This window comes from Abrus precatorius, unplaced genomic scaffold (assembly GCF_003935025.1).
Source record: "Abrus precatorius isolate BTA unplaced genomic scaffold, Abrus_2018 Scaffold8, whole genome shotgun sequence".
In the NCBI taxonomy this organism is placed as follows: Eukaryota; Viridiplantae; Streptophyta; class Magnoliopsida; order Fabales; family Fabaceae; genus Abrus; species Abrus precatorius.
Window position 1 is genome coordinate 9,594,921 of NW_020874428.1, and position 19,264 is coordinate 9,614,184.

Genomic DNA, 19,264 nt, shown 5'->3' on the forward strand with positions numbered 1-19,264 from the left:
CATAGAAAGACTAATATCATATGTCTTTAAGAAAACAAAATGGGTTAGAAATAAGGCTAAAGACTATTAAAAGTTTCAAATTTTAGTAGGTAGAAAAAGTTAAGGGAAAAAAATAGAGTAAACATAATTATAGATAATACTTAGAAAAAAGACGTCATAGATATGAAAAGGATTAGAAATAGAATTATGTCTTTGAAGTTATTGGTTTCACAAGACAATATTAATACCATCATCACTTATGCTGCACAAGTTGTCTCAGAAGCCCATTTAAAAACAAAGTTTTAGGATGATTTAGAAGGGTTAATCAAGATATTCCACAAAACATATATTTGAGCTATAAAAAATATATGGGAGGAGACAACTACATGTGAGAACTTTTAAGGATATATCTAAAGACATTCCAATAGAAATAGGTTTAATTGAATAAGAGACTTTTTTTATATCTATTTACAATGTTAAATGAATTAAACATTTACAAATTTTTATACGACCAATTTGAATAATATTTACAAGAACCAAAAACAAACCGAGTCTTTTTCTTAAATGAAATCTTACATAATTAACGGAGAAAAGATCGACGTAGCTCAGTTCCGTATTGTTGTTGCTTTTCAAAAGCTGTTGAGTATTGATGTTAGAAATTACAACAGAAAAAATAAGGTTACAAATTGAAAACGTAAGATGGGAAACCGGAACTCATGTCGAATATTACAGTTCAGAAATGCACATGCCACATTTCAGTTGAAATATTCTGATCACTAAATAATTACTAACCTAACATTTGACAAAGTAATAAAATCCATCTAACCACATAAAATTGGGTTCCTAACAAAACTTTTTTGGATGGGGAGGGAGAATGTAGGAATCACATCCACTGCACAGCCGTGACATGTCTCCCGCTCATGCTTTTACAAATTTCCCTTTATCATCTTCTCTTTCCTTCCACTTTGCGTATTTTCTTCCTATGCTTTGAAGCACTGCTATCTATGTTCAGATTCACCTTCGGTGGGTTTGTAAAACAGAATGAAGCAGCAACAGCCTGCAAAAGTGCCGTAAGTTGTAATATCATGTTTAAGTTTATACATGATTTCTGATCCAACAATTTGGCTAGAACACTGATGATTTAGATATTTAACAGCAGCTCTCCAAAGGGAGCACGGTATAATATAGACAGCAATTGTTACTTGAGCCAGACTGCCACTGAGTATACAAGAGTAGACAACAACTTTTTTGATAAAATCCCTGGATGGCATTTAAAACTACCACAAAATTAAGAAAATTATTACTTTCTGCCATTAACTAAATCTTTGAACATGTTCTACAGAGTCATGGTGCAGTGCTTTACTCCTTTTGCAGCTAGAATAGCGTCAAACAAAGGCTTGATAAAGCTTAAAGTATTTAGCAATAGATAAGGGTAGAAGGAGAGAAATTGCATTTTAGCCTAGGAAAGAAAGGAGAAATTGACAATAACAACAATCAAGCCTTATCTCACTAGGTAAGTTGACTACATTTAAAAACTAAAGTCTCAGAAATATTATTTATAAATAAATTTTTTTAATAATTTCTCTAAAGATCTTCTTGGTCCCTTTACCTTATTTTAGTGGACTAAAAATCATGTCATCCACTTTTTTCACTTGTTCCAACAATGGCCTAGACTAAACTATCTTAAACAATTTTCTGTTATTTTTTTTACGACAGGTATCACTCCAATATTATCACATATACAATCATTATGCTTCAACATTCACTACCATGTAGAATAGTTGGTCATATCACAGTACAAATAAAATTCTCTATCAGCTATAGATACTTTATGATCACAAATAACTCAATGTCTTTCTCCATTTTAATCACTCAACTTGTATTTTAAGAGTATTGCAGTACAATAATACTCTCCAAACCATATATGATAGTTAGTCGTATTGTGGTACAATATATGATATTAGTTTGTATTCTATTAGTAACATAATTAATTACCATCATTCTATAAAATCAATCTCAAGTGCCTGAACTTGGAGACTAGTAGTATAATACCATTTTCAATTTTAACTTTCAATGCATGGTTCACAACTTGTTTTTTGCTAAAATTGTAATGCATATATTCCATATTACTTCTACTCGAGCAAAAACCCTTAAATTCCAAAATCTCCTTCCACAACTTATGTTTAGCATTAACCCCTTCTTTTGATTCCTCAACCAACATTATGCCATTTGCAAATGTCTGACAAATGATTAGCAAGACTCCATCTTTATGTTGCCATGTTTAATTGTTTTGATTTCATTCAGTTATTATTGTAATCTTATTACTCACTCAACCATTACAATCTACACCTATTCTGAGGTTTGAGATTAAAATGAAAGTAAAATAGCAGAACTCCCAGAGGCAGCCAACTTATAGCATCAGGTAAGGTATTTAGGTGTCAGTGCACACATGCACACGCGCAACTTTAGACCTAGATCAATTCAGATATTGTATCTGTCTATCTTGGCATGGATATCCACAGTTCAGGAAATCATGAAAATAACACTTGAATAAATTGTAATGAGTTTTTACCTGTAAATCAAGGCGGTGAACGTTGAATATATCTTTCATAGAATGTGCGTTATATGCTAATATATATGACCTATATGCATCTTTAGCCATACAGTTCAAATGATAAATGCCAGCCACCAACTTCTCCTGCACAATCCAGATGATGCCATGTAATATAAGCAGCAGTTGGTTACCTTATTAAATAAAATTTTAATTAATTAGCACTTGAGGAAGCAGGAATATACCAGTTGAGATTGTACATTTGCAAGCTTCTTATCATCAAATGCATACTCTTTCACAGGAACCTTTGCTGCCTGAAATTTAGCATAAGAATATAATTGAATGATCCAGGATAATAATATCAGAATAATTTTCAAGAATATACATAGGGACAGAAACCGTTGCGTTCCCCTTCTCTTATAATATAGGCATTGAGACAGGAATGACATGCTTGAGGTTCCCCCAAGTAATCTACATTGGAACTCTCTATAAGATAAAGCAAGGGAATAGTGGAATACATGCCTCAAGTTTATTATTACCCCCTGCAATAAAGAGAGAAACTAACCTTCAAATAATGAAGAAATTGCAATTCTTCAGGAATCAGGAAAAGTAAAGCATTTCCTTTTCCACCTTCACCGCGAGCTGTTCTACCAACTCTATGGATATATTCCTGGAAGCAGCATAATAACATATGTATGTTATACTGTGGATCAATGTATAAGACTACAAAGAAACAAACGGAAAAAAAATAGTAGCCTACTATAAAGAACAGGAAGCACCTTTGGTTCATCAGGTGGATCATACTGCACAATCCAGTCCTGCAAAACAGAAAGGACAAATGTTTGCATGACCTTTATTGATATCCAATTAACAGAAACAATTTCCAGGCGTATTCTATTGTCAAGTCTTCAAGTTGAACTTCATTACATTTTAGAATCAACACAAATGATTTCTAGTAGTAGCAGGTTTGATAGACCTCACAAATGTTTCCCTCCTAAGGCTTTGTTTGAAAGTTGGAGAGAGAGGGAAGGAAAGGGTTTATAGGATAAGGGAAGGAAAAGGAAGGGATGGAGAAGGTGGGACAACACTCTTCCTTGTTTGGATGTTAACCTTCCACAAAAAATCCCCTTAAATTAGGGGAACTTCAAAATAACATGTTATAGGAGTTTTGGAGGGTTACGGTTCTAAAGTACTATAGAATTCCCCATATTTCTTTCTCTTCACGGTGGAAATTCTTCTAAACAAAGATTTTGTTTTTCTCTTTTGCTTTTCTCCACAGGCATCTTTGATTGATTGGTTGCAAGTAGCAACTGAAGAAGAGTCATGAGTGAAAACCTTAAAAGTACTCCCTTTGGCCCTTTTTATAAGGCAACTATTAGTTAGTAGGTTTTGGTGATCCTTATTACACGCCATTTTATAATTCCTATGAAGCATTTATTATTTTTCATCCTATTTGCCCTTCATAAATGGAGTCAGTGGGACCCTAAACTAAAACCAGGAAGGGTAAATGTTAATAGTGAAATAAATACCTGATAAAAAGGTCCAAAGGAGTGTGATACAACTTAGCCATATCTACAAGTCATATATATTCATGTAACTTAATAAGAAAAAAAAAATAACATACCACATCAGGTATGTCAAGTCCGCGAGCAGCAACATCAGTACAAAGCAAGATCCCCTTTTCAGCTTTGCAGAAGTTGAAGAAGGTGGTAGTCCGGGCATGTTGCTTTTGTTTTCCATGAATATTTAAGCAGTCCAATCCAGTGCACTTGAGAAGATCTGCATGGAATTTGACAGAGTTGCATGAAGAGAAAAAGACCATCACTTTTTCTGACTGATATCTCCTCAGGAATGAGTAGAGAACAACAAAACGCTTAGCACATGGAACAACAACATAGCCCTGCTGTAATCCTTCATTTGTGACCTACATTGATAAGAAAGGATCATGTCAGATGATGTGATAATGCTTAAAAAAACTTCAAAACTTGTGATAGAAGCAGGGGGGGCATCACTTTTTTTCTGCCATCATCGACATCAATATATATAGGAGTTGTCTGAAATGACAAGCGGGCAAGATCCTCAACCTGAAATTTAATGGAGAAAATTTATTCAGAAGCACAGACAAGTGAGACAACTTGTAAGCAATATGCTTGCATTCCCTGTACGAAAATTCAAATATAACAAATTACCGAGCATTCACTTCAAGTATACCATGGTAGAAATGCACATTTGAATGACAATTAGTAAAATTGAGTGAAGAAAACAAAATTAGAATTAAGATTTGCTGTAGTGTAGAGTGACAAAGGATGGAAATGACAAACAAACCTTCTTTGTTTGCGTAGCTGAAAACAAAGCTGTTTGTCTTTTCTGTTAAATAAGAACCACATTAATTAGCCATACTCATAGGTATTAGATAAAACAAAAAAATAGATATAAGCTACATATAAGTTACATGATAGAAAAGAAGGGGAGAATTAAATAGGATAAAGAAATAGACCAGATCTCATCCTAAAAAGATTGGCCAGAAACCTAAATCATGTTAACCAATGACCACATATAGATCACAAGAGATAGATAATCAAACCATATATACCTACCAGAAGAAAATTTAACTGCAAGCAGCTGCTGACATTCAAAGTCACTAAAATTACTAGGAAGTATCATGTTAGCTGTAAGTAGTCAATTCCAAATAGTGCTGCAGATGGGCATACACCAAGAAGCCATAGTGGTGGAAATAGACCACGCTTACAGAAATGACAAGTTTAAAACCTTTCATGACTTTTACACCTTGTTTACAGTGATCACAAAATAGTCATATATTGGTTAAAAGGATATCAAATGGAACTCGAACATTCTTCGCAAAACATTGTCACCACCTGTCTTTATTTTTCCCTTCAAAACATTTTTTTTAGTTGCATCATAGACTTCCATTCATAAGCTCAAAAGACACTTGAAAAAATTGCTCAGAAAGCTATTTGTCCAATTTACTTTTCTCTTAAAATGATATATAATACTTATTGCATAAGCACTCTTTGTTTTGTGTTTTCCATTTAAACAATCTCATCTACATAGCAACAATGGTTGGATTGTTCAACATGATTCAATTTCATGACTGCATTTAAAAATTTCATAACCTCATTGCATGACAGAATGGGGGAAGGGGAAGGAGAAAACAGAAACAGATAACAAGGTTTCTAATACCTTTGGAAGTATGTTAATAATCTGCTTCATCTCTTCCTCGAAGTTTGCTTCCAATATCCTGTCAGCTTCATCAATCATTAGGCACTGCCAAATCATGCAAGCATTCGGAGTAAGAAGAATATAGAAATACATATGCATACATGCATCTACTAATACTCCAGACAAGAGATATCTAAAAGCAATAAAATCAAGAGACGCCATTCCAAGGTGGTAAAAACAGAAATGCATCCGATACAAGAAATTATAATATTTCAGAATAGAAAAATTATGTTTGCTTTGACGAACAGATAGCTCGCTTCCTTAAATTCAACTTAGAAGACAACAAAAACAGCAAAATAAGGACATAGGATACGGATAATGTCACAAGACACGCATCTACAACAACAAATACAATGAAGCCTTCAGACTCTATTACGGACTCTATTACGAACAAAATTTTCAACAAAACCTTCACACAACGTCTCTTTTATATTAGACAACCTTCCATTGTATCCAATTTTCTCACTCAAGCCTACACCAGTCCTCTTCTTGCGAGACAAAATCAACTCCACTTCTTCTAAAACATGCAACGCAACAAATAGGAACACATTTGATTACATTACCTTCAAGTTTTTATACAGGAAGCCCTTTGTATTCTGAAGGTGATCGAGAAGGCGGCCTGGCGTTGCCACCAACAGGTTCACGCCTTTAACAATGCGCTCAGCCTCGCCCTTTCTACCCGAACCCCCAATTACCAATCCAAGGGTCTGTGAATGGTACTTGAGAAGCTCCTTCGCCACAGCATGCGTCTGAATCGCGAGCTCTCGGGTTGGGCATATGACAACTACACCCGTTCCATTCCGCGGCGTGAATTGAACGTTGTGCAATAACTCTACCGCTGGAATTAAAAAAGCTAGGGTTTTGCCAGCACCTGTTCTCGCAGCGCCAAGAACGTCTTTTCCGAGCAAAAGCGGTGGAATTGCCCTCGCTTGAATCTGCATTTCGCCATTTGTTTTATTCATTCGAGTCAAAGGTCTGTGAATAAATGTGATTAATTTAAATTACAAAAGGAGGAAAACGCGTTACCTGAGTCATATGATGGAAGCCCATATCGGTAATAGCTTTGGAAGTAGGTTCTAACAATCCCAGAGACGAGAAAGACTCGGTGCTCATGATTCCAGATGTAACGTTATTCACCTTTGTATCTTCCTCCTCCTCCTCCTCCTCTTCTTCTTCTTCTTCTTCTACGCTGTCAATCCTCTCATTCTTCTTTTCCTCTACGGATTCATTCTCATCTTGTTTGTGCTGAATCTTACGAGGTCTTTTTCTCTTGCGCAGCTTCTTCTTGTTGATTTTTGTTTGGTCATCACACTCGGGCGAGGAAGGAGCGTTCTGTTCTGCTTCCGCCATGGCTGCTTCTGTCTGCAGCTTTTTTCCTTCTACCATTTGGGGAACACGATCATCTGAACTAATTTTCTCTCTGTTAGTATTTAGCCGTTCGTGTTAAACCCTAGTATCGCAGCTTCAGGTTTTTTCTGCGTTTTCCTGATTTTTATTTTTATTTTTATTTTTATTTTTATTTTTTATTTTTATTTTTTTGTTAACTGATGAACTTTCCGCGCAAAAATTATAACAATAAATATTTTATTATATTAAATAAACTTATAAATAGCAACTCGCATTTTATTTTTAAATAAATATACCCATAATTTAACATAAATAATAAATCTTATATTTTATAAATAATTATATGTATAATAAAATTATCTACAAAAAGAAATAAGTAACTAATATGCATCAAAATGATAAAAATTTAATAAAATTAAATAATTTTAAAGATAAACATATAAAAAATTGTAAAAAATTATATAAAATAATAAAAAAAGTTAAGTAACATTTTAATTTAAAAAATTTAAAACAAAGTCCATATAAACGTGGATAAAAAAGTAAAATTATGTCAGAAAATTAATAATAAATAATTCTACTAATGTTTCACTTAAAAAATAATAAATTTTAATTTATAATATAGAAATTGTTTAAAACATAAAATTTAAAAATTATTTATTTCAATTCTTAATATTAAGAATAAATAATTAAAAATGATATTTTTTATTGAAAAATATATTTATATGTTTTAAAAAACAAAATATGAAAAATATTTTTAAAAAATAATAATAATTTTATATGTTTAAATTAATTTTAATAATTAATGTTAGCAAAATCAAATAATAAATACTTACTATAAAAAGAAAGCTACCTAATGTGTCAAAAAAAAAAACTTAACTCTTAAAAATATTATCGTGAAAGATAATATTTAAAAGTATTCTCATTTAATAACTAAAACTCATATTTTAAAAAGGAGGTAAATTAATAAATTTTATAAATTTAAATAAATTAAATATTTTATTATTTACATAAGATTAAAATATAAACAAATTTTATGTAAAATTTAAATTAAAAAAATAAATATCTAATATTAAAAAATTGTGTGATATAAAATGAAAGAAACATAATTTTTAAAGACGCCTTCATGTAAAATAAATTTTAAGAATAAAATTTAAAAATTATGATTTAAATAAACATTTACTTGTTGTGGGACTGGTAGCAAATATTTTTTTAAGTTAGTTAATGACTTTATTGCCATTTATAAGTTAAACTTGTCGTCTTATTTGAACTTAAAATTAGTTTCGTTAGAGTTGACAATATTATAAAAAGAATTAATTTGGAAGACTCTATTAAAATGGATATTATTGAGTATTATGAGGAATTTGGTGTCTCTAGAACAATAGTAGGGTTCAGATCTCTACCCTGTTCATTTCAAAATATGTTGTCCACCTTATAGTTAGGAATATTGGTAAGGAGGAATGGATTCTCTCCTTCATTTATATTAGTCCCTATGATAAACTTAGATCTAAATTTTGGCATGAGTTTATCACTCTCAGTACTTATGTTCATAGCCCCTAGGTTCTAGCTAGGGATTTTAATTCGATCTTATTTGATTTTGAAAAAGTTGAGAATAGACCTGTCAACCCCTGTCTTTCTAAAAGATTTGCTGACTGTCTTAACAAATGTGAGCTAGTTGACCTAGGGTACAAAGACAATCCTTTCACTTGGAATAGATGTAGTCTTAAGGAAAGAATTGAGTTATTGCCAATGAGGCTTGGAGTTTACATTTTAGCACAGTTCTATTATCCATGTCTCAATCCCTAAATCTGATCATGTGGGCATTTGTCTCAAAATTAGAAATCAAGATTCTACTCCTAATCAAAGTAAATCTTTCAAATTTCTTGCCCCTTTAACAGATTTAAGAATTATAACTCTGCCTAGAATAGGGAAACAAAACAAAACAAAACAAGTTTTTGTGCCATGATGAACCATATACAAAATTTTAAAGTTGCATCAAAACGACAAAATCCTATTAACAACACTATGTCACATAGTCCCTAAATTACACGTCCTTCATCGCCTGCTCTATACATTGTTTCACTAAAAAAGGTCCTCCACAAATACATCATTTGTGGTACAAACTGACAGACATCCGTTGAATGTCCTGTCTTTTCACAGTGGTCGCACATTGTAGGTAGTCGAGCGCAATTCTTCACCATATGAGGTCCCCCGCACCGAAAACATTTGATTGAACCCAAACGATCCTTGCTTTTAGATGCATGCTTCTTGCTTCCATTGGTGCTTCCACTTTTCTGAGATGTTGACTGACAAACATTGGCTGAATGCCCCTTGTTTCCATAATGGTTACAGGGCAAGAGTGACATAGGGCAGTCTTGGACCACACGAGGTCCCTTGCATCGGAAACATCTAACCTTACCGTGAGAGTTCTTAGAGTTATTGTTGTTGTTACTATGAGGTGCCTTTCTCTTTGCTTGAGACAGAGTTGTATTTGGGTACAACTCTCTTTGTAATCTTGCATGTTTTTTTTCTTGTCCTAATGGTCCTCTAATTCTATCATTTTTTACTAGCTTCCCTTTTAAACTATCTTTCAAAATTACACACTTGCTCATCAATGTTAGTAGGTCCGTTAATTGAAAACGCTAACTATAGTGCGAAGATCGCTCCTCAGTCCATTCCCAAATTGGATACACCAGCCTCTGTCATCGTCCTCTTTCTGAAATAGGACTAATATTTCATCAACTCGTAAAATTTTATAGCATATTCTTTCACCGACATCTCTCCCTACTTTAATCTAAGGAAATTTCTTTCCTCTTGTTTTTCCAGATCTCTTGGAAAATGATTTCCCAAGAAACTTGCTCTGAATGTTTCCCAAGTGATAAATCCACCTTCTTGTGGCAAAGTGTGACTTGTGATCCTCCACCAATCTTCTGTCTTTCTAATTAACATAAACGTGGCACAATCAACTTTATATTCTTCTCTACATTCCATTGCATCGAAGACTCATTCTATGTCTACAATCTACTTCTAAGCTTCTTCCAGGTCAAACTCTTCCTCAAACTTTAGAGGACGATGTTCTATGAATGATGGCAACTCATGACCTCTAGCTACTTCTTCATCCTGATCATACATTAAAGGCTCTAACACTTGGTCCATACTTGTTAGAATCTTAGCGGTTGCTTCAGCTGATTTATCTCTACTGGTCATTCCTAATCTAGATAAGCACATCATACATATATTAGCAAGTCTATTATTCACATACGTATACACATACACATTAAATCACACAAATCCCTATTTGGGGTACCAAACAGGTCACACTTAATAAACTATCATCTCATAATCTTATCCTACAAAAATACTAATATACACAACACTTGATACAACGAACTAGTCCCATACCCCAAACTTGTTAGGACAAATTGCTCTAATACCAAATTGTAACATCCTCATTTTCTTATTTAAAAGTAAATAAATTTTTATAAGCAAAAGAAAAAATATAAGAATTTTTTTTATTCTATTTTATAGATTTAAGAATTGAATAAAAAAAAAACTTACATCCCACTTATGAAAATTCTATAAGATTCTAAAGTACTTAAAGCTTTCAAAGGAATAAATTCAAGACTTTAAAGTAATAAATAAACTTAAATTTACATCTAACAAGTTATTTGGTTCACATTGTGTATATATATAAGTTCAGAACATCATTAAGAACATCTCCAAATTATTTATTACAACCAAATTTACCAAAATATTATAAATTCTAAAATTTGACATTAAGGAAATATTTACATAACTTGGTTAACATGAAATGTAATTAGGATAAAATATTATAATTTCTCAAATTGTTCTAGTTCCTACAGAGCAGACTTTCTCCCGATACCACTGGATTATGATCCTAGAACGGACCAGTCATCTTTATCTCTTCACTTTCATTACCTGAAAATATTAGTAAGAGTGAGTATCTCCCACCCCACTAAATCTCTTTATTTGACATAAAATTTATATAGTACAGAAAATATTGACTAATACATTTCTAACACACATAAATTAACTATAACACTCAAAACACACAAATCATCATCAGACCATAGCACACATCCAACAAATCAATCATTTTTGTAATTATTTATGACATACATTTTCTACACTAATATGTAAGTCATAATACATGTATTCTATCACATCAATTAATATGTCACAATACATGTGTCTTAATCGCACCCGTCGATGTATTACAACACATATATCGTAACGACATTAATCAATATGTTACAATGCACATATTATAACCATACAATCTCTATACTATTTCATGTTCATCACAATTTCACATTCATTACATTTTCATATTTATTGCCCCTGGAATTCCTTGAAGACTTTATAGCATAGATAGCTGCTAGTTAGCCGCAGCAACACGAATACACACATGTGCCCACCTGCCCCCTTTTAGCAAAGATGTAGTTAAGGGTTTAGGTTAGAAAATGAGTGTAAGGCCTGTGGTGTCTTTTCTCTCTATTTTCATTAATTTTTTTGCACAATCATGAATAGACATCCACCACCCTCATTTCTCCCAGATTTCGCAATTGCCCCCGTCTTTTACCCCCTAGTGTATCTCTGTGACTATCTATACTTATTCCATTTCTCTTTCTCTTTCTCTTGCTCCACATTTCTAATTTCATTCACATTTTTCTCTATATTTTTTCATAGATCAACGTGTCATAATACGTGAGTTTTGATTACATAACTTAATGTATTACAATACATGTATTATGAGTACAATAACCTAATAACATCTATCAATCTATCTGACTCACGTATTACAATCACATCTCTCATATTTCATTTATCATGCCATATCATTTACTTTTATACATAAAACTCTTTCTTCTTTTGAGAATAATACAACATTTTTCATCAATAACCTAATTTCACCCATTTCAATATACCTCAGTCATCAACAAACATTTATCTAATACAAAAGATTCTTAAACAATTTCACACCACATAGATCAATACAATATGCCAGAGGTCAGACCCTCCAGACGCAGCCCAATCGTACAATTTCAATACAGTCATCTATCTTAAAGTTTGGTAACAGCCAATATCATAGTATACCTTATTGTTCCAAAAATATCAAATATGTAAATCTTCAATTACCTCTGAACAAAGTTTACTAGTAAAATCATAATATCTTGAAATGGTTTTGTTCAGAGCTTTAGTTATAAATTGTATTTAGTTGGTTCTGAAAATAAGCATGGGGTATTCGTGTTAGACCCTCTATTCCTATACACATAGATTTTTAAGAAAATCTTAGTATTTTAGGGTCCCAATAGAAAACCTAATATTTTCAAACCAAAATACCAAGAATGAGTTAGAGTTTGGGATCAACTCCCTTTACATGGAAATGAGTCTCTTAGATCGAGCTTTCCTAGAGATTTAAGGGAGAGGCACAACGTCCAGATAAAGAATATCATCTTAGAGGTTAAGGTTTTCTTGAGTATCACAAAGTACAAACCTTTAGATCAGATACAATGGAGAAATAAAAAGGGAGTCACTACGCCAATAATGAGATCTAAGAGCGGTTCCGCCTGAATTAAGAGAGCGGTTATTGGTACTTTAAAATCGCGTGCTATCCAATGTCCTTGCATTTAAGAGAGAGGTTATTTAACCGCTCTCATATGTTAACCCTTGGTGAGCGGTTATGCCCTCAACCACTCTCTAAATGGTACTTAAGAGAGCGGTTAGGCGGGGAACCGCTCTAAGACTTGAATAGATTGGAGAGCGGTTCCCCGCCTAACTGCTCTCTAAATGTTAACCTTGGAGAGCAGTTCACCGCCTAACTGCTCTCTAAATGTTAACTTTGGAGAGCGGTTAATTAGCCAACCGCTCTCTAATGTCAAGCTTTCTGAGAGCGGTTCCAATAACCACACTCCAAAGTCATTTTCTTAGAGTGGTCTATTACAAATCGCTCTCTAAAGTCTAATTGTTAGAGTGGTTCATTTGTGAACCGCTCTCTAAAGTGTATATCTTTTAGCAGTTCTTGTGTAACCGCTTTCTTAAGTGTAATTTTGAGTGTGGTTCCTGTTGAACCGCTCTCTTAAGTTTAAAATTATTTTGTCTAGATTTTCAGAAAATTGACATTATCCCAATTTTTTTGCATACCTAATAAATCATATTATTCAAAACAGTGCAAACAGATTACAACAACCTGATATACCACAAAGATAAACCAACCGCATTACATTTTATCAATCAAAAATCAAATAAATTTTGCAACATACGAATATTTATCATTCAAAAGTATCAGAACATAACTGCATAAAACAAATGATGAATCTGTACAGATACAATTACAAAGAACCATAATTAAAAAAACTCAACAATTTATACACTGTTGCCTAATGAATTTACGAATATGACTAAGTCTTGTAAAAAAAAAAGTACTAAGAATCAATTGTGACTAATGAGTCCTTTAAATATATATGGTACAGATATGCACACCACTCCCTTTGAACTTGATGAATTCTGTTGTCAGGAAAGGTTGATAATTGGAACTCTAGAAAATACTGAAAAGAAAACAAATTACAAATCTTAGTTATATTAGATATAATTCAAATGGCCAGACACTATCGTAGAAGAAATTGAAATAATATATCAAGATTTTGGATATGCACTCCTCTTACATTAAGTGGGATTGTAGTTTGTCCATGGTGCAAAGCATCTCTAATGAAGAGACACAAATAATATGCACAGTCATCATTATTTAATTGCTTAGGACACTGTACATGGAGGAAAAACACATAAAAATCATGATTAATAATTGAACAATATTGACTGTAAACTATGCAATCTTATAAAATTAGTAAAAAGAGTTTTTGTCAAATGGTATATACCTATATAGTGACCCATTTTGTTTGATGCATCTTTGACCTAGAGGACTGCACTTCTCTCTCTACTCGATATGTGACAAGAGCACTAATAAAATGAAAGAACAAATTTGCAATTAAACCACATTCATATATGATAAACCAGCTAACAGGAAAAATCATGTATACTTACTTATTAAATACATTTTGCATATGTGGTCTACTCTTCAATTGTTTGCGGAGGGGATCCATATAATATATTGTCTCATCAAAGGTGTTGATAGCAACTAGGATCCAATGTCCCCTATGAAATGTTTAAGATTACAATAATTAATATGATAATGAAAATTATATTACAAATATGCATGGTCATAAGATTGATTTACCCAACATTGTAAGGTGCGAATACCAAGTGATCTTCACCGATATGACGTTTTAACATGTTAGCTATATGTTGATATGGGGTCTGATTGAGGTTTGCATTCATTTCGTAAGGAGATATAAATGAAAACCAACTTTCCATATTGGTCCCTTCCAAGTAAGCTTCACACAAATATCTTGTAGTTGAAAAGAAGAATCAAGATGCATTAAATAAGGTAGTTAACATCAAGTTTCCTATGGATTTCTATAATTATACAATTGGCATAAATTAAAGAATTACCTAATGTAAAGGTTGATGCTGGAGGCGCTCAACCAATGGCAACGTATGACCTCTTGTGTTTTCTTTTCCCACTATGTCATTATTTTTTCCTCAATGCTGACTTGTCATATGAATTGTTACATTGTCAATGGTTGAATCACTTCTTATATAGAGCTTCATCATATCAAAGCAAGCACTACCTTGAGCCTGTGCCAACTCAGAAAGGTCAGATGAAATGAAACAACACCTTTATTGCTTGGACCAGCAATGAATTCTTTTGTGTGACTGTCACTTTCCCTAACCCTCTACTAGATGATGGGGAAACCTGAAATAACATCAAAGTTTGATTATGGAATGAAAAATTAAATACATACATTGTAATGCTGCAAAGAAAATTATGGTTACCTACCTTGGGTCGTAAAGTGATTAGGGACAATGGCCAAACAACATAAGTTCCAATTGCATCTCTCAGGCAATTGAGGTTTACTTCTTCATTAGGAACAGGCACCAATTGAGATGATTTACCTCAATCAAGCACGCACCAAGAGACAATTACAAATATATTGTACCAAACTTTTGTTAAGAATTAAATATAACATTATAAAACAGCTTTTACTAACCACTAAATGAATAACTAAACGAAAGCGATTAAGACAAAAACGATGAAGAAAATACCTTCTCAGTGCCAATGCGCAGTCAACTGTGGTTGTTTTCCAATGTAAAAGCCTCAACAAACAGAGAAATTTGGAAATATAGAGTAGGCGCGAGGACAGTGATGACGGGATTTGGGGGTTAGGGTTGAGTTTGAAATTCAACTTTAGAGAGCGGTTAATTGTTAACTGCTCTCTAGTCTACCCCTTCTTAAAGCAGTTGCATGCACCAACCGCTCTGTAATCTTTATGAGAGTGGTTCCACGTGTCAACTGCTCTCTGAAATATGGATCTTCTGAGAGCGGTTACTAAGTGACCGCTCTTCAAGCTAACTTAAGAGAGCGGTTAAATCTAAACTGCTCTGATAAGTGTATTTTAGAGAGCGGTTCCTTTACAACCGCTCTCAAAATAGTACATTATAGAGTGGTTCATCCTCAACCGATCTCAAAGAATTGGAGAGCGGTTGAGCGCTAACCGCTCTCTTTGTCTTTTACACAAAGTGGTTTTCACTAATCGCTGTCTAAGATTGCGCTGTGTTCGGAGGGCAAGTGTACCTATCGAGAAGTAATAAAGGGTTCTTAAATTAAGTTCCCGAAATATCGTCCCACAAGGATTAATTTTCAATTACTAAGAATTTTTTAATTCAATTGTTTAAGCTTCAAAGATACGAAATTAATTAAAAACAAGAATTTATAAAATTAATTGTAAAACTAAGAGTAAGGAATACAATGCACGTCTTGATTAAACTTATCGGAGAGGAACCTAAGGCGTATGGGTGTTCTCAATCAATCCTTTATGTTATTTTTCTATTTAGATCTAAATCCAATTTCCTGGTAATTACTAATCATTCATACTAATACTATTAATATCCACTGGTCATGCAATATTAATATTCTTTTCTCTAAATTAACATCCCCAATAGTCATGCAAGACATCAATTAAAGAAAGCCTAAGGAGCCTATGAACTTGTTAATTTAATAACGATTAGAAGAGAAAGATTGGTTTGGTCCACCTAATCCTTTGTCTCGTTTTACTTTATAGATCTATTAATTAACTGAGGTACAGTTGCCTGACGATATAATTAATTAGGATTAAGAAAGAAGTGCAATAGGATAAAATCTAATCACAAAGCGAAAATCAAATTTAGATTCAAACATCAAAATCTCATAAATTCATGAATGATAGTTCTCATAGCCCTAGCTATGGACTTAGTTACTCATGCTAAAGAAAAGAACTAAAATAATCATAAACAAAGCCATAAAGAAAAGAGATAGCAAAACTAGAGTGTGATGAGTGTTCCCGGTCTTCAAGTACGATCGCTCGAAGCTCCAAGTCCCGCCAATAGTGTGCCAAAGATCCCATGCAAGAGAGACGAGATGAGATGTATCCTAGAGCCAAAGACTAGATAAAAACGGTGTGTCAAATATGTCTTCAATGGTGCATCAGGTCTTCCTTTAATAGGGTTTGAAAACCCTAAAAACTCTTCATTATTGGGCTTTCCGCAGATGAGCACGGCCGTGCAAGGCCTTAAGCACGACTGTGCATGGGCTTGAAGCACCCCCGTGCTTTATTGAATGGGTCTGGGCGTGCTGACTACTGCAAAGCTTTAATCTTCTATCAATTTGGGCCCAAAATGCGCCCAAAATATACTTGCGGCCTTTTTATATCAAACTGCGTAATTAACAACTAAATTAGTGTAAAACCCAATTCAAATAAATGTCAAATATGAATAAATGGGCTATAAAAGAGGGCCTAATTATAGACTTAACAACTCCCCCATACTTATCTATTTGTTTGTCCTCAAGGAAAGTGCTAGTTAAAATAATAACATAATAACTTAAAAGATAATACCACACAAGGAACTCGAGATAAAGAAGATAAAGAGAGTAATAAAAGTAATATCACTGAGCATAAGCAATCAAAAGGATTCCTAATTAGAATCTTATATTTCCATACTTTTCACTCAAACATCAAACTAAGGTACTCTACTTTCCTCTCTCACTAAAGGACAAAATAAGATATTACTCAGTTCTCCTAAAGAGAAGTGTACTACCATACGCTTGACTATAAACCGACTCTCCACTAAATAAATTAAATGCAAGTCAAAATCATGAGGTCTTTTTCAGGTTATAATGTGGCCAAGGGGTTATAATAATTGAGGTGAGATAAATGAAAGAAAGGGAATATACAAAGGGGTAATAAATTATAACAGTTGCAACATCCCCTAAGTTTACAAATGAAGCTCTTGAAGTAATTTTTATATTTTTATATGTAAACAATATATTTCTCCTCTCTCCTTTCAATCATACATAACCCTTTTTCTTTTCTTTTTCTTTTTTTTCTTTTTTTTTTCTTTTTTTTCCATACTTTTTTTTCTTTTTGCACATGAGAGATGTAGAGAAGAATTCATCAAACAATTCAACAATTCAATTGCTCCATTCATAAACTCAAGATCATTGAAACATTCTATAAATTTAACACAAGGGACCAAGAAAATCAATAAAGCTCAAAGTGGAGAACTAGTTGTATCTCAAACATGCGGAAAGCCAAGAATAAAATTCCTATTATGCCTCAATCACATTAAAACATGCAATTAAAAATAGAAGTCTTAAGTCGGTTACAAGTCAAGTTCTAGAGCACAAATCCTAAGGAGATAATCACACAAAACAATGAGGAAAGGGGTACAATTAATTAAATTAAGATAAAAATCCCCTTTAAGGCTCAAAACTCACATCTGTGGGTTAAAGTTTAATGTAGAGCATAAAAGTAAAGAGCTTAGCTAATTATTAGCTTCCAAATGAAAGTAAAATGCCAATAATAATCACTCAACATGCTTTTCTATCTAGAAAAATTGGGTTCCATGAGAGAAAAGTTTTAGATTATCATAAAAAATTAGAATAGATACTTTACTTAAGAACATGCAATAAAAATTATATAATTAGGAACCACTTCCCCATACTTAAAGCGAAACATTGTCCTCAATGTTTGAAAGCAATTAAATAAAAAGCATGCAAAGAGGGCTATTAAAAAGGAAAGAAGTTCCCTGATGATTCTTAGGGCGATAGCTTCGGGTGAGGGAGCACGGCCATGCTAAAATCTTAAGCACGCCCATGCGACTTAATGCACGGCTAGTGTGTAAAAATTGAATTACTGGACAAGTGTACCTGTTGTCGAAGTAATATTATTAAAATTAAGTACCAAGTGTCGTATCCACAGGGACTGTTATTAAGAAATTTTTCTTTAATTGCATAATTGTTAATAAATATAAAAAATAAACTTTGTTGATGAAATTGCTAAAAGTAAAAGAATAATAATTTAAAAGAAACAGATATTCTTGTGAAAATAAATTGTAGAAAATTATAACTAAAGGTATTAAAAGGAAAAAGGCAAGTATCTAGACTTTAAATCCTCCTAAATGTCCAAATAACTGAAATTCTTCTTCAACTACTTAGTTCCAACCCTTATCGCTGTAGGAAATTCTAAATTAAATCAATACCTTTCTCAAGGATAATGATTCCTAACCCTTAGTTGATCAATCAGAATCTCTTCCTTAATTAATACCCTAGGTTGCATTAAGTTCATTATGAATTCTATAATTAGGGTTAATCCTAATACAGAAAACTCACGTCTTTCTATCTCTAGAAATACATTCAAGTCTTTTTAATTGAGCAATGTTAAATTCATGCAATAATTTTACTCAAATTCAAACAAGAAAACAAGATAGAAGCAAATTGATACTACTCAATTAAACCCAAGAGAAAAGAACATAAAATAGCATTAGAAGAATTCCATAAAATTTAGTCAATTAAGATTCATTACATCTAGATACTCAAAGGAAAGTTAGAACCTAAACATCTTAAAATTAAAATTACAAAAGAGATGAATTAAAACGCTTGATCCTATCCTCCTGTCGTCTCTGAGTCTTTCGTCTCCAAAAACTGCCTCCCAGATTCAAGACCAGTTCTCCTTTTATAGGAATTGTCCTAGGGTT

The 19,264-nt window shown here is 32.9% G+C and overlaps 1 protein-coding gene across 3 annotated transcripts; it reads right to left on the bottom strand.

Annotated features, from left to right (window-relative positions):
- Positions 1 to 510: 510 nt before the first annotated feature.
- Positions 511 to 7,250, bottom strand: LOC113846700 (DEAD-box ATP-dependent RNA helicase 27-like). Of its 3 annotated transcripts, XM_027475244.1 has the most exons (12): positions 7,045 to 7,250; positions 6,797 to 6,987; positions 6,334 to 6,705; positions 5,732 to 5,815; positions 4,856 to 4,897; positions 4,543 to 4,614; positions 4,155 to 4,454; positions 3,310 to 3,348; positions 3,096 to 3,200; positions 2,776 to 2,844; positions 2,552 to 2,677; positions 543 to 1,036 (listed from the first exon to the last, which is right to left on the bottom strand). In XM_027475244.1, the coding sequence occupies exons 1-12, from the start codon at positions 7,154 to 7,156 to the stop codon at positions 923 to 925; spliced, it is 1,626 nt and encodes a 541-aa protein (XP_027331045.1). In that variant the 5' UTR covers positions 7,157 to 7,250; the 3' UTR covers positions 543 to 922. The 3 variants fall into 3 exon arrangements, with proteins under 3 accessions (XP_027331044.1, XP_027331045.1, XP_027331046.1); XM_027475243.1 differs by having other exon boundaries at positions 511 to 1,036; positions 6,797 to 7,250; XM_027475245.1 differs by lacking the exon at positions 2,552 to 2,677 and having other exon boundaries at positions 689 to 1,036; positions 6,797 to 7,250.
- Between the last annotated feature and the right edge of the window lie 12,014 nt (positions 7,251 to 19,264).

Excerpts from the sequence above, each read along its gene's own strand:
- LOC113846700 (XM_027475243.1), bottom strand. The coding sequence starts at position 7,156 with ATGGTAGAAGGAAAAAAGCTGCAGACAGAAGCAGCCATGGCGGAAGCA. Across the intron at positions 4,898-5,731 it reads TTATTAACATACTTCCAAAG|AAAAGACAAACAGCTTTGTT; the intron begins GTATTAGAAACC and ends CTTATTTAACAG. Across the intron at positions 3,201-3,309 it reads ATCCACCTGATGAACCAAAG|GAATATATCCATAGAGTTGG; the intron begins GTGCTTCCTGTT and ends TGCTGCTTCCAG.